The sequence below is a fragment of the Lithobates pipiens genome, unplaced genomic scaffold (genome assembly GCF_037356315.1).
Source record: "Lithobates pipiens isolate NorthernLeopardFrog02 unplaced genomic scaffold, aLitPip1_a1.2 Scaffold_28, whole genome shotgun sequence".
Taxonomy (NCBI): domain Eukaryota; kingdom Metazoa; phylum Chordata; class Amphibia; order Anura; family Ranidae; genus Lithobates; species Lithobates pipiens.
Window position 1 is genome coordinate 153,131,407 of NW_027507789.1, and position 15,000 is coordinate 153,146,406.

General features: G+C 42.0%; 1 protein-coding gene across 1 annotated transcript in view; it reads right to left on the minus strand.

Moving 5' to 3' along the window:
• The window catches only part of ERBB2 (erb-b2 receptor tyrosine kinase 2), a 190,393-nt gene that overhangs the window by 102,011 nt on the left and 73,382 nt on the right, over nucleotides 1-15,000 (minus strand). Inside the window, exons 2-4 of the mRNA XM_077459716.1 lie at nucleotides 8,940-9,091; nucleotides 7,510-7,696; nucleotides 3,597-3,731 (exon numbers count right to left, since the gene is read on the minus strand). Of these exons, the coding sequence (XP_077315842.1) occupies nucleotides 3,597-3,731; nucleotides 7,510-7,696; nucleotides 8,940-9,091 (474 nt within the window). The remainder of the gene's footprint in view (nucleotides 1-3,596; nucleotides 3,732-7,509; nucleotides 7,697-8,939; nucleotides 9,092-15,000) is intronic.

Consider the following 15,000-nt stretch of genomic DNA (forward strand, 5'->3'; position numbering starts at 1 on the left):
TCGGACTTTGGATGTTGAAAAGTCCGCTCGTGTGTACGGGGCTTAAATGTACAGCTAGAGCTACAATGGAATGGATTAGATCAAAAGCATATTCATGTGTTAGAATGGTCCAGTCAAAGTCCAGGCCTAAATCCAATTGAGAATCTGTGGAAAGACTTGAAAATTGCTGTTCACAGACGTTCTCCATCCAATCTGACAGAGCTTGAGCTATTTTACAAAGAAGAATGAGCAAAAATGTCCCTCTCTAGTTCTGCAAAGCTGGTAGAGACATCCCCAAAAAGACTTGCAGCTTTAATTGAAGTTAAAGTCGGTTCTACAAAGTATTGACTCAGGGGGCTGAATACAAATGTACGCCAAACTTTTTACGTATTGAAAAAAATAAAATAAAAACCATTTATAAAATTTTCCTTCCACTTCACAATTATGTTGCACTGTGTGCTGGTCCATCACATAAAATAAATGTACCTTTTTGATTGTAACATGACAACATGCAGAAAATGTTAAGGGGTATGAATACTTTTTGAAAGCAATGTAGGTGGTTGGTAGTCGGGGGGCTAGTAAAAATGCCAGTGTGTGACCTGATCAGACTTTCCCTTATTCACAAATCGTGTTGAAAGCAGTGTAATCAATGAAAGAACTTTTCTCAAGGGAGGAAGAGGAAGGTGGGGGTAAAAGTGTGGCATGTATTTGTATCCAATCCATCATCCGATGTACAGATTGGACCATATGTACTGCTGTTCTGCCTAAAGACCCAAAGCTGTTGATCACTGCAGCACTGCAGTTCAGAGACCAGAAGAGGACAGGGCATCCTTGCAGTAAAGATTTCTCCAGGACCACGCTGCCTGCACAAGTAGTAACATACTTCATTACAGCCAAGTGATGGGACTAAAGCTGTATGGCTTTTTTTTTGTTTGGCCCTACTCACTTCTTGGGGGGGGGGTGAGAGACGAAAGGAATGTGAATGCTATCAGCTTCGAAACTCCTCCTAAGCCACGCCCAATTTCACCTCAACCACTGGGGGATTAGTCATAAAGGGTTACAAAAGGTTTTGTGGGTCATACCTACTTCTGAATCACATCACTGGTCAAGCAGCAGCAAATTAATTTTAAGGAGATAAGCCAAAGACAAGGCTCACGAAATACAAAAAACAGGCCAATATAATTTATCTCACCTACTGCATCAAACTAGATTTCAGTTTACAAGTATATCAGTAAGGGCACTTTCATACTGGGCAGCCCCCATTGGTCCACTTTTAAGCCTTGCTAGCGGCTGAAGAGGAGGTTAACAGCGCCCATGAATCACTTTACTGGCGCTTCAGCAGCGGTGCCCATTCATTTCAATGGGCAGGGGCATTTTAGGAGTGGTGTATAAACCGCTCCTAAACCGCCCCAAAGATGCTGGCTTGCGTCCCACAAGCGCACCACTCCAGTGTGAATGTACTCGGGCTTTCACACTGGAGTGAGAGGAGAGGCACTTTGCAGGTGCTATTTTTAGCGCCAACGCTCCTGTAAATCGCCTCAGTGTGAAAGTAGCCTTAAAGAAACTAACTGCAAGGGGGAAAGGGGACAAAGTGCATATACAGTGGATATAGAAAATAATCACCCCCTTTAAAATAAACACATTTTGTTGCTTTTCAGCCTGGAATGAAGACAGATTTGTTTTTACCAGCTGTATTTTTCTAGTGCAACTTGTACCATCCAAGTAAAAGATAGAACACCAACATGTCAGAAAAAAAAAAAAAAAAAAAAAGAAAAAAAAGAATCAGAGTTGGAAAAAGGGATCACCCCCTATGTCAGCATTTTGTTGAACTACATTTTGCTTTAACTCCAGCCTTTAGTCTGTTGGACTACATCTCTACTAACTTTGCACATATAGACTTTGCACACTCTTTGCAGAACTGCTCAAGTTCAGTTAAATTTGATGGGGACCGTTTGTGGACTGCAGTCTTAAAGTCAATCCAAAGATTTTCAATGGGGTTTAAGTCTGGGCTCTGACTAAGCCATGCAAGGGACATTCACCTTTTTCTCCTGCAACCTCTGCGTGGTCATTGTCATGTTGGAAGGTAAACCTTCTTCCCATTAACAACTTTCTGGCAGAAGGCAGCAAATTTTCTGCAAGAAATGTATGGTATTTTTCTCCATCCATTTTTTCCATTTTTTCCTTCTATCCTGACAAGTTTTTCATCATCATTATCATCACCTCCATGCTTTACTTGAGGAATGGCATTATTTGGATGGTGAGCTGTATTGGGTTTCCACCAGACATATCGTTTGGTGTTAGAATTCATTTTTAGTCTCATCTGACCAGAACACCTTTTTCCATGTGGTCTCAGAATCTTCAAGGTGTGTTTAAGGTGGTCAGATAAGACTAAAATTGAATTATTTGGCCTCAATTGATACAAATGATATGTCTGGTGGAAATCCAATACAGCTCACCATCCAAATAACACCATTCCTACAGTAAAGCATGGAGGTGGCATTATCCTGTTATGGGGGTGTTTATATGAGACTGGAGCACAGGAAAGAAAGAATAACTGATGGGGCAAAATATCATGAAATTCTTGAGGAAAATATGCTGCCCTCTGCCAGAAAGTTGTCAATGGAAACTTGGTTTACCTTCCAACATGACAATGACCCAAAGCACACAGCAAAAATGACCCCACAGTGGTTGAAAGATAAAAAGGTGAATGTCCTTGCATGGCCTAGTCAGAGCCCAGACTTAAACCCCATTGAAAATCTTTGGAATGACTTGAAGACTGCAGTCCACAAACGGTCCCCATCAAATTTAACTGATCTTGAGCAGTTCTGGAAAGAAGAGTGGAAATATATTGCATAAGTCTAGATGTGCAAAGTGATTAGAGACATATCCCAACAGACTAAAGGTTGGAATTACAGCAAAATGTGGTTCAACAAAATACTGACATAAGAGGCAATTTTTTTCAATTTATGGATTTAGTTTTTGAATTTTTTTCTTCTATTTTGACATGTTGGTGTTCTCTTTCACTTGGATTGATTATAAGTTGCACTGAGTAAATACAGCTGGATTTCAGGCTGCAAAGCAACAAAATGATTTTAAAAAGGGGGCGATTCTTTTCTATACCTACTGTATCTGCCAAACTGCTACAGTTCATCTTCTTCCCACTGGCAGAGTCACTGGCAAATCACATCCGATCTCTGTGCGATGCAAGTTCAGCCATACAGATAGTATGGCTGATTTTGCATCGCACCCGCTCCAAACTCGCACAGGACCCTTTTTTTGGTCCGCAGCAGAATCGGATCGCATGGGTGTTCACACCATGCGATCCAATTCCTGTCCGAGTTTGCAGATCGCACTGCGATATGCGAACTGATCTGGGGGTGTCACTCCCAGCAGTTCGCATAGGGCAGTGTGAACTGCCGGAGGGAAGCATGCGATGCGGGAACCCGCAGCGGATTCACGGCGTTCCCGCATCGCTGCAATGTGAACCCAGCCTAAAGATGAATTCTATTGGCTGTCCTAGGTAACAAACTGCACATTTAATCCTAATAACCCTGAATGTGTTCAGTATCACGTTTTTTTCATAAAGCTCAACACTTTTCTAAGCCCAACTTGCTCACATGTTCGGATGCCAGGTTGTAGAATCAGTTCGTTTTTGAAGTTATTGCTTTGGCTCAGAATATCTTGCCATTGGATGGTTGCATGAAAGCACAGCTGTGTGTTATTCTCCACGATTACGACACCATTCAGGATCTCTGAAGATACAAGCAAGAAACAAGATCAGAATAAAAAACAAAATAAAAATTATAATATATATAGAATTATATAATATATATATATATATATTTTTTTTTTTTTTTTTTTATTTAATTTATTTATTTTTGTTTACATAGCACCTTACAACGCCATGGTGCTGTACAAAAGTAACAGACATAACAAGGAAGAGTAGTACAGGTGATACAATACATAAGATGTTCCAAATACAAATGCATACTTTTGCTTAGCAAAAAGTAGCAACAACAACAAAGGATAATTCAGATAAGTAATGTGCACGTCTAGTATTAAAAAAAATAAAAATAAATCTAACAAACTCGTTCCACTATCAGTATAAGGAAAAATAAAGACAAAACTATATTTTTAAATCAGGAATTAATGTTGTCGTTTAATAATGCTCAGTGCCAAATATTGGTCCCCCTCAACACAAAGGAATGGGAGCCAAAGAACGTTGATGGCAAAAGTTCTCATTTATCTTTCATGGTGGGAGGTGGAGGTTTACTTATGCCATTTATGAATTTGAATAAAATTTTGCAATACAGTAAAGCAAATTTTTGGTGAAATACTGTGGTCATCCTCCTGTGGAACTACTTTATATGGTGGGCTTCCTTGGCTCCCACTCCTTTGTGTTGTAATTGTCTTTTTAGTTCCGAGGATGCTACTTGATACTAATGGTTTGTTATATGGTTAATTTCCAAGGAGGTTTGTAATTTCCTCCTTGTAAATTAGGTAATAATAATGTTTACTATTAACGTTTTAAATACTGGTCCATCCCCAGCTGGAGAAAAAAGGATCAGAGAGGATAAAATGGTTCAAAAATAAAATCTCAAAGACTCGTACCAGCTATAATAAAGCCTTTCCAGGTACAGTGGTACACCTTGCAAGGGGTCCACCCATGGATCCAATGCAGGGTTAGAATGATCACCTCCTAGAGACATTTGTCTCTCAGCACCTGGGTTTTACCAAATATGCCATTAAATTCAGAGAGAAGCAGGGTGCCAAAGATAGACCCTTAAGCCTGGTTCACACTGGTGTGGCATGAGATCTGACTTGTGAGCGCAAAAGTCGCATGACATGTCAAAATCAATGTTTCCTTATGAGAGCCGTCTTAACTGATCCAACACAATTTACAAAAGGTTCCTGCACTACTTTGGTCCAACTTCAATGCCATAGAACAGGGGTCTAGAAAACTATGGCCTTCCAGTTGTTCAGGAACAATTGCCATCAAGCCTAGTCATGTTTGTGCATGTCAGTTTTAGAATGCCTCATGGGACGTGTAGTTCTTCCACAACAGCTGGAGGGCTGTAGTTTGGAGATCTCTGCTATAGAGTGTAAAAAGTCACATTAAATCGGCTCTAAGTCGGACTGAAGTTGCAGGACAAAGTCGGATTGATTGATTGATGTCGGAGCAGTGTGAACCTGGGCTAAGAGAGAAGATCAGGCCAATGCAGCACACACACACACACACATTGGAATTCAGATAAAGTCAAGTCAAACTTCAGTCTGCAGGAACATTGGAATACAAAAAAAAAAAAAAAAAAAAATGCAGACCAGCCTCAGGATAGCACCTACTTTTCCCAACATGCCTCAGTTTGTAGCAAGCAGTACACCAAGAGCATGAACATATACGCGAAGAGTGGGATTCGTGTCCCTTAATGGAAGGGAAAGAAGAAAAAAAAAAGGGGGGGGGGGGGGGATTTTACAAAGCCTTTAAAAATCAAAATTTTCTTTCTGGTCCATTGAGGGACACGGGGATTCAGACAGAGTCATCCCAGATAAGGACATCTTCCCAGAACTGGAGAGCTGCGCCGTAGCCATCTTTCGGCTAAATCGCGGTTGGGAAGTGGTTAAAGCGTTTGTTAACCCTGGAAAAAATAAAGATCCTGTTCCCCTAAAGCCTGGTATACAGTGCAGTGCAATGAGCTCCGAGCCGGCGTGGTTTCCACGGACCAGAGCTTCGCAAACCTCCGGTCCGTGGAATGCAAGCCGGCTCGGAGCTCATTGCTAGCAACCAGATATCAGGATATTTTAATAAAAACGGACCATTCGGATCTTCACTATGAGTGCCCGTCTTTTTCATCCATTTTTCATCCATGAGGATACCCTATAGGGAGCCGTATCTACCCGAGGTGGAGAGACCCTGGAGGAGATAAGGAGTCCAGATACCCCAGCATCCATTGAACTGAGGAGGAGGTGATCATCCCATGATCTGCCTAGACACTCACTACACGCTTTCTACCCCTGCAGGGGTGCAGGTTTCTGGCGAGTGGGGAACTGAAGGGGAGCACGGAAGTCATCTGTTTTATGGTCATGGCACGGACCACATTGGTTAAAACACAAAAGTCACTGGAAATTTTGACACTACATTCAATATATTTTGTGGACTTTAAAATAGAAATATCAATTTAAGTGTACCAGATTCTGTTGTGGAAACTCATCACTGGACTTTCACCATATCTTTTTCACTGCATTTTTAAGTTTAATTCTTATCACTTTTCAAGATTGCAATTGTATGGTTTATAAAGGAGTTATTAGTTACATATGGTAGGGTCTCGTGGTAGATTTCCAATTTAATTGGGGGGCACATGCAGATCCAATAAGAAACATACTACAACGTTGCACGTGCACTTTAAGTCTATAGCATCAAGTATTCACAGGGATAAAAATATCACTGAAACAGGAGCACAAAGCAGTACACACATATTCTCTGGTAAAGAGAACATGTATAATATTCCTCACCCCAATTGTGCAACTGGGACAAATGACCCAAATAGTGGTTCACTTTTCAGGTGACGGAAGACAAAAAACACCTTTGCTGCTTGCACACTAACCCGGGAAGAGTGAAAAACTGGAGGATCACTCTTCGGGTGATGGGCAGTGCCATCAACCCTGCAATTATATATAAATTCTTTTTAAGGGGGTTCCAGTTGGGACTACCTTAAGGGAGGCAGTAGCCTAGCCCACACCCAAGCGCGGAGTACAAATAACGTTTCTGTCTCTATCGTTTGTCTCTGCAGTCTGTCTCTATCATTTAAAATATACCTATGATACCAATAATAGAACATTCATTTCTTTGTAAGTAGGCAAACTTACAAAATCTGCAGGGGATCAATTATTTTTGCCACTGTAGGCAAGCCAAAAGGTCTAACACTTTAGGTCAAGTCCAGTTGACAATCTACTACTAGCTATACCACGAAATAAAGCGAGAACCTTCGCAAACCCCCTGAGAATTGCTACCAGTGCTTGCAGAGCTAGATCCAAGGACTAAGGGGCAAATGATTACTGTGCTTTTTACAAGATCTCAACCTGTATCAGAGTCAGTGTTGAACTTTGGTTTTGATCGTCAGCTTTGCACCCGAGATATACACGCCTAATCCGCCAATCACCCCGGTTGCTCTTGCCCCCACCCCACACACACACACGTGATCTTGTGCCGTGCCGTGGATTGTTCGTCACGCCCATAGTCCTGCTCTGGACATGAGGATGGCAGAAACAGTCCAACGCTGGCCGTAGGGAAGCACTGTTTGCCTTAGAATCGAAGGATCAAGCGAGTATAAGCTCTGTTCACCCCTAGAAAACATGAGCGGTTAACCCATGCAATGCGAACACAGCCACACTGCATGGTGGAGGAAATTATTTTTTAAAAAATCCTGGAGTTTTAAGTGTTACGGTTGAAAGACTATGAATGATATGAATTTCCATCAATATGCAATATATATTGGGACATTCTGTGTGAACTACAAATGCAGATGGCCCCACCTGTGAGGTTCTTTAAACGCAGTTCTCGGAGTCCAGCTGATCCCACAGGTTGGGAGTTAAACAGTACAGCTAGAGCATAGCGTTCCTGGTACAGCTGTGTGCCACGTATAATGCGTAAGTTCTCCAAGGGTATATAGCTCAGCAGGTTGTGTGCTATTAAAACATAGCCCTGCACTTCCACGATGTCCTGAAATGAAAAAGAAAATGTGTCACTTGGCCTGCATGATTTTTATATCTAGGAGACTGCCATCTTAGGTTCTGACATTTTTTTATTTTATTTTTTTTAGCAGGGACCCTAGAGAATAAAATGGCGATTGTTGCAATGTCACACAGATTTTGCGCATCGTTTTTTCAATTCCAGGAAATTACATAGGATGAGAGAGGCTTGGGAGAAGTCCTGGAGGTGAGAATGGGAGGAGAAGAAGTTGTGAATGGCTTTGTAACTTGATTGTTAGTATTTTTAATTCAATTCCTTGGGTGAGTGGCAGCCAATGGAGGGATTAGCAGAGAGGGATAGACACTGAGCAGTTTGTAAGGTGGACAATTCTGGCAGCAGCATTCATGATGGACTGAAGGGGGGATAGCCTATGTAAAGCTACGCCATTCAGGAGGGAGTTGCAGTAGTCGAAGCAACAGAAAACCAGGGAGTGGTTTTATGGTATCATTGGTTAGGTAGGGATGCATTTTGGAGAGGTTTTGAAAGTTGAGGTGGCAAAATGGATGTGGGGCTTAAAAGGAGAGTCCACAGTCCAGGATTACATCTAGCATCCTGGCATGCAAGGATGGCTTGATGGTTATGCCACTGATCTTGACAGAGAAGTCAAGGGAAGGGGCCCATGAGGGAGGAAATATTATGAGCTTGGTTTTGGACAGGTTGAGTTTGAGAAAGTGGTGTGACACCACGACTGATATGTTGGTCAGTAAATTAGTGATGCGTGATGAGACTGATGTTGTGAGCTGAGGGGTAGAGAGATAGATTTGGGTGCTGTTAGCATAGAAATCATATTGAAAGCCATGGGAGGCTAGCCACTGACCCAGGGTCAGGTTGAGGCTGAGAATAGGAGCGTTCCAAGAACAGAACCTTGGGGAACCCCGACAGAGAAAAGAAGAGAAGAGGAGAGAAGAGAAGAGGAGGAAGTAGATTTGCATGAGACACTGGGAGGTGCAGTGGAATATGTAGGATGAGAGCCAACAAACAGCAGAGTCACGAAGACCAAAAGGAGTGTATTTTTTTTGGGAGGAGGGGGTGGTCAACTGTACAGAACAGTGTCCACTGGCTTATGCCAGTATATATTATATATATATATATATATATATATATATATTTTTTTTTTTTTTTTTTTCATAGAAAATTATCAGAATAAATACCAAAAATATATAAACAGGAACTATAGAATAGTTAAACTGAGAATGCAGACATCAATGCTCACCTTTAGAAAGGAAACATCATCACTCTCTTCCAGATAGGTAATCTCTAAGTTTCCGTGAATCACCTGGCAATTTTTATAGAGAGTACGTAGAGTCTCATAATGATTCTCATGGCTGAAAGGGCGAAGCAGTTTCATATCTGTTCCAGTGCAGACTGAAAAAAAACAGAGGACAGGTAAGTTAACACTGTCTGGAGTAAAAGACTTGCACAATATTTGGTTAGGTGCTATCCCAACCAGTAGAGAAACTGGAGTGTTACTTCAATATCTCTAGAATATGACACAACATGACTAAGCCCCATTGGGTGAAGCGAAACACAGAGGACGTGGCATGTGGAGTGGTGCAAGGCTAAGGCCAACTTCTATTGGTTAACCACATAGACTGGATAGGGTTGAGCAGATGGGGATATTTTTTGTCAGCACCCCACTCCCGAGCACCAGTGGGACTATATATTCACACTTTCCCTTTTTGCTTAGAGTGTGGCACTACAAGCATTAGCACTTCACAACAAAATCAAAGCTGTCTCCAACACATCCAAACTTTTAATATTCAATTCCCAAAAACCTATGAAGATAATGGAAACATACTCAGCAGTTAGGTCAAAAACTTCAAGCACAGAGAATGGTGAAAGACATATGGTAAGTAGGGGGTAACAGTAAAGTATCACATATAAACAAGATTAGAAACAGATGTTTAGTCCCCGCTCCACCCCCTCCTCCAGCACCTATGTGCCGCAAGACACACCGGGGGGGGGCCCGAAGCCCTGTGGCACATCTGCATACGTGCAGGGGGAGGTCGAGGGAACTTATTTCTTGCCTAGGTGAGAAATTATGAATATTACATGCTGCCAACAGAGAGGTATGGGTTTCAGTGAAATAAAACAATCATACTCACCTAGGTGTATGCAGCATCCGTGTGATGCTACATCTATCCCCCACTGGCTCTAAGACCAAGAACTGAGCGATCAAACACCACTGGCTGCTCAGCTCTCGGTCTTCAAGCTGTAGAGTCACCAGCTCTCTGCTCTGCCCCTCCAGTACTCACTGGAGCACTGGGCTGTGTCTAGGGGGCGGGAGTGACTCGCTGAGAGGCTGAGCCAGCTGCCGGTCCAAGCTTCTGCCTGGACTGGCTCTGTAGCATCAGCTGAGAGTGGGGTCACAAAACGAGCTGCACTCCTGCATGGATGATTTGGGTACATAGCCTACTGGGCACACCATGTATTGGTACATTTTGATGTTACAGTACATACCGACATACCCTGCTAATCTGCCATTTTGCCATATGGCATAGGCAAAAACACATCGGAAGAGATTTGACCCCTCCCCCTTCCTCTTTACACAACAAATTTGGAGATACTTGCTATGTCCATTGGAGGCTGGGTTAACACTATTGCGAACTGGATGTCAAATTGGCATCTTTTATTGGTACTGGTTTATTATAGTTTTAGAAATTATGTAACAGATGTTAGTACCTTTTCTATAAAAAGGCACAATTCCCTCCCAATGTACCGCTTAGTATATTAACCACTTGCAGACCGGACCATTTTGCGATTCGGCACTGCGTCGCTTTAACTGACAATTGCGCGGTCGTGCGACGTGGCTCCTAAACAAAATTGACGTCCTTTTTTCCCCACAAATAGAGCTTTCTTTTGGTGGTATTTGATCACCCCTGCGGTTTTTATTTTTTGCGCTATAAACAAAAAATAGAGCGAAAATTTTGAAAAAAAACTCATTTTTTTTACTTTTTGTTATAATAAATATACCCAAAAATATATAAAAAAACATTTTTTTCCCTCAGTTTAGGCCGATACGTATTCTTCTACATTTTTTTTTTTTAACCAAAAATATCGCAATAAGCGATTATTTATTGGTTTGCGCAAAAGTTATAGCGTTTACAAAATAGGGATAGTTTTATAGCATTTTTATTAATCATTTTTTATTATTTTTTTTTTACTAGTAATGGCGGCGATCTGCGATTTTTATTGTGACTGCGACATTGTGGGGGACCCATCGGACATTTTTGACACATTGTTGGGACCATTGTCATTTATACAGTAATCACTGCTATATAAATGCAGTGATTCCTGTGTAAATGACACTGGCAGTGAAAGGGTTAACCAGTGGGTGGCAGTGTTAGGGGTTAAGTGTTCCTAGGGGTGTGTTACTAACTGTGGGGGGGTTGGGCTTTCATTTAGTGTACACTGATCTCTGCTCCAATCACGTGGAGCAGGGATCAGCGTCCTAGTTGCTAGGCAGAATGGAGAAATGTTGTTTACACAGCATTTCCTCCATTCGGCCGCTCCGTGAGACGATCGCGGGGATGCCCGCGGCGATTGAGTCCGCGGGTCCCGTGACCGGACTCGCGGGGGTCCCGACCAGCGCGGGAGCGCGCCGCCGCCGGGGCGCGCTCCCGATGGCAGGGCGGCATCGAATATTGGACGTACCTGTACGCCAATATGCCTGCCCGTGCCATTCTGTCGACGTACATTGTCGTGCGCTGGTCGGGAAGTGGTTAAGCACCATAGCAGAATGGAAAGTAGAGATGCATCGAAATTTCAGTGGCCGAAAATGGCGATAAAAAAAAATAAAAAATAAAAACAACAGGAGCCGATAATAATAGTTTTACTGTGCTTATGGTGTTTTTTTTTCATAGGTCATGGGACTCAAAAACCACATCAAAAAGTAACACGGGTTCGTTATTGATGAGTTTTTGCTGCCTTTCCAAAGCATTTCAACGGGGACGTGCGTTTTAGGTGCGGTTCCTTTAATTGAACAAAAATGCAGCAAGCAACAGATGTGTGAACACATGCATAGAATTTAAAAGGATGCATTTTTCTTGAGTTTTATTTATTTATTGCGCAAGAAAAAGTAGCGATTGTAAAGTCTGTTATTTTTATAGGAAAAAGAAAAAGAAAAAGCCAAACAACAAAACATGTTTTACTTACCTCTTCTGTGTAGTGGATTTGCACAAAGCAGCCCAGATCCTCCTCTTCTTGGGTCCCACTTCTGTGATCCTGGCCCCTCCCTCCTGTTCAGTGTTTCCAAAAAAGTTAGCAGCTTACTATGGGGGCCTCCCAAGCCGAGTCACAGCTTCCTGTGTCCATTCAGACACCGAGCCCTGACCCCAACCGCTCTCCCAATTGGCTGACTGCGGGGTAGATTTGACTTAAATTCAAGTCGACTTAAACGACTAGTAAAAAAGCTTGATAAAAACGTATCTCGATTGAAATCATAATTTTTAAAGAGCAACTGTCATCTGTCCCGCAGTGGCTCCTCCTCCGACCCGCTGTTGACTCACCGACAGTCTCATTCATTTTAATGGGACGGCTGGCGATGTGACTCAAGGTGAGGGACGTGGTGGCAGCAGGTGAGTGGATGCCCGCTAACAGGCACTGCCATGATGGATATGAAATGACAGGTGTTCTTTAAGTCCACCAGCAACAGGACTGGTTCTTGCCAATTGTAGTGAACCTAAATTGCCTTTCTAGTCCAATCCGTAGACACCTCATTAGCGTTTTGTTTTTTAAAATCAGACAACAAAAATAAAGTAAAGTAATCAAAACCATTTTTTTTGTACCCATGACGACTGTGGGGGGTGCTCCGAATACCGTTTTTTTATGCGGAAAAAAAAAATTAGCCACTGCCGAATCATCTGCCTTGCTGTCTGCTGCTCCGAATACAAATCTAGGACTGACCGCTTGTCAGAAAAAGGAGAAAAGGTTTTGGAAAGGACTGGAATTTCAAGGAAAAAAAAAAAAAAAAAGCAGCCGCAAGAACTGCGCAATTTATTATAATGCTCGTAAAGAACTGATCTATTGCTATAAGACTGACTTGTTTTTTTTTTCTCTTAACAAAAGCAAAGCATGCTATTAAGTTAAGAAAGATAAATCTAGTGGCCTATTTGGCATTTTAGGAAGGGGTTAAATAAATCTCACAGCTTCCAAAAACAGAAGAGCTCGTGTCCAGCCCGCTGTCAGGAAACCGTGGCTTTCTCCCGGAAATATCTTCAGTGACCTATGCGACATTTGTTTAACGCCAAGTCCCCAACAACTTCCCCCTGGCTTCCTGTATTGCTGCCAAGTCACCAGTGTTCTGTTTCTCCAGGGATCTGGGACCCTGAAACCTGCGGGGCCTCCATCTGTGCCAGAATAGAAATGATCGCAAACAGATTTTTATGACTCTGCATCAACAACCGACACAAGCCAGATGGGAAACAGAAGGTTTAATGACAACAGCATAATAAAGTTATAACCAACAAGGAACTCAAAATGACATATCATTGGGGATGATTTACTAAATGCAAATAAGATTTTCATTTTGCAAGTGTTTATAGAAGAGAGACGGCCAAAAAAAAAAAAAAAAAGAAAAAAAAAGAAGATAGGATTTAATTTTTGTATTTTTTTATGATTTTTTTTTTTTATTTTTTTACCTTTTTTTGCAAAGTATAGATCTAAGCTTGTTCCAAGCATGTTTAAATCCAGTTATGGTTGACTAACTCGCTACCTCTGCTGGAAGTCTATTCCATGCATTAACTACTCTTTAAAACTAAATATTTCAAAAGTATTTTACCGAAACGTTCCTCCTACTAGTTTGAGGTCATGTACCAGTGTTCTTAATCTTAGCTTCATATTAAAAATACTGCCCTCCTGAACCCTATTCACATCTTTAATGCATTTAAAAGGTTTTGCTTTAGATCTCCCCTTTTCCCTTCTTTCCTCCAAACCAGGGATCTCCAGATAAACAAAGGGCCCATTTACTGTCCTTCAGACTTTAGGGAGGCCAGATTGTGGCCAGCGTGGGTAGATATTGCCACAGGTTGGTCAGTGAAAAAATTATATTGTGCCTGTGGTCAGTAGAAAGAGGACTAGTGCCCATGGGAAGAATAGTGCCCCATCATTGGTGTCAATGAAAAGAATAGTGCCCCATCACAGGTGTCAATGGGAAGAATTGTACCCCTTCACTGATGTCAACGGGAATAAAAGAGCCCTCATTGGTGTCAGTGGAAGGAATAATGTTCCATCTTTTAGATCAGTGGAATGAATTAAGCCCCACTGGTGTCAGTGGAAGGAATAATGTCCCATTGTTGGTGTCAGCAGAAGGAATACCGGCTCATATCGTCGAAAACAAGAAAGCAAAGGGCTAGTCTGGATACCACTGCTCCAAACTGTACATATTAAGTTCACAAAGTCTCTCCTAATATGTTTTATCCCTCTGACCTTCCCCATTTTTGTTATCCATATCTCGACTTGTTCCGTCTTAATATATTTTGTAAGTGAGATCTCCAGAACTGGACACAGTATTCTGAACGAGGTCCCACTAAAGATCTATATAGAGGAATCAGAAGCTCAAATCAGGACCTCCTTCCTCCTGCTGGTGATCCTAGTGATATAAAAGTTCTACATAGGAGGAATCAGGACCTCCTTTTTCCTGCTGATGACCCCCTTAGTGATATAAAGATCTACATATCCAAACTACAGCCCTCTAGTTGTTGCGGAACTACATATCCCATGAGGCATTGTAAAACAGACAGACATTTACAGACCCGATTAGACATGAAGGTAATTGTAGTTCCTGAACAACTGGAGGGCTATGGTTTGGAGATCCCCGATAGAGGAATCAGGACCTCCTCTCTCCTGCTGGTTACCCGCCTAGTGATGTAAAGATCTATATAAAAGGAAACGGGACCTCCTTCCTGAGACCCTCCTAGTGATATAGAACTCTATATAGAGGAATCAGGACCTCCATCCTCCTGCTGGTGATCCCTCTAGTGATATAGAACTCTATATAGAGGAATCATGACCTCCTTCCTCCTGCTGGTGATCCCTCTAGTGATATAGAACTCTATATAGAGGAATCATGACCTCCTTCCTCCTGCTGGTGATCCCTCTAGTGATAGAAAGATCTATATAGGGGACTCAGGACCTCCTTCCTCCTGCTGGTGATCCCTCTAGTGATATAGAACTCTATATAGAGAAATCATGACCTCCTTCCTCCTGCTGGTGACCCCTCTAGTGATGCATTCTAGAATGCCATTTGCTAGTTTTTATCACATGCACTAAGCTTT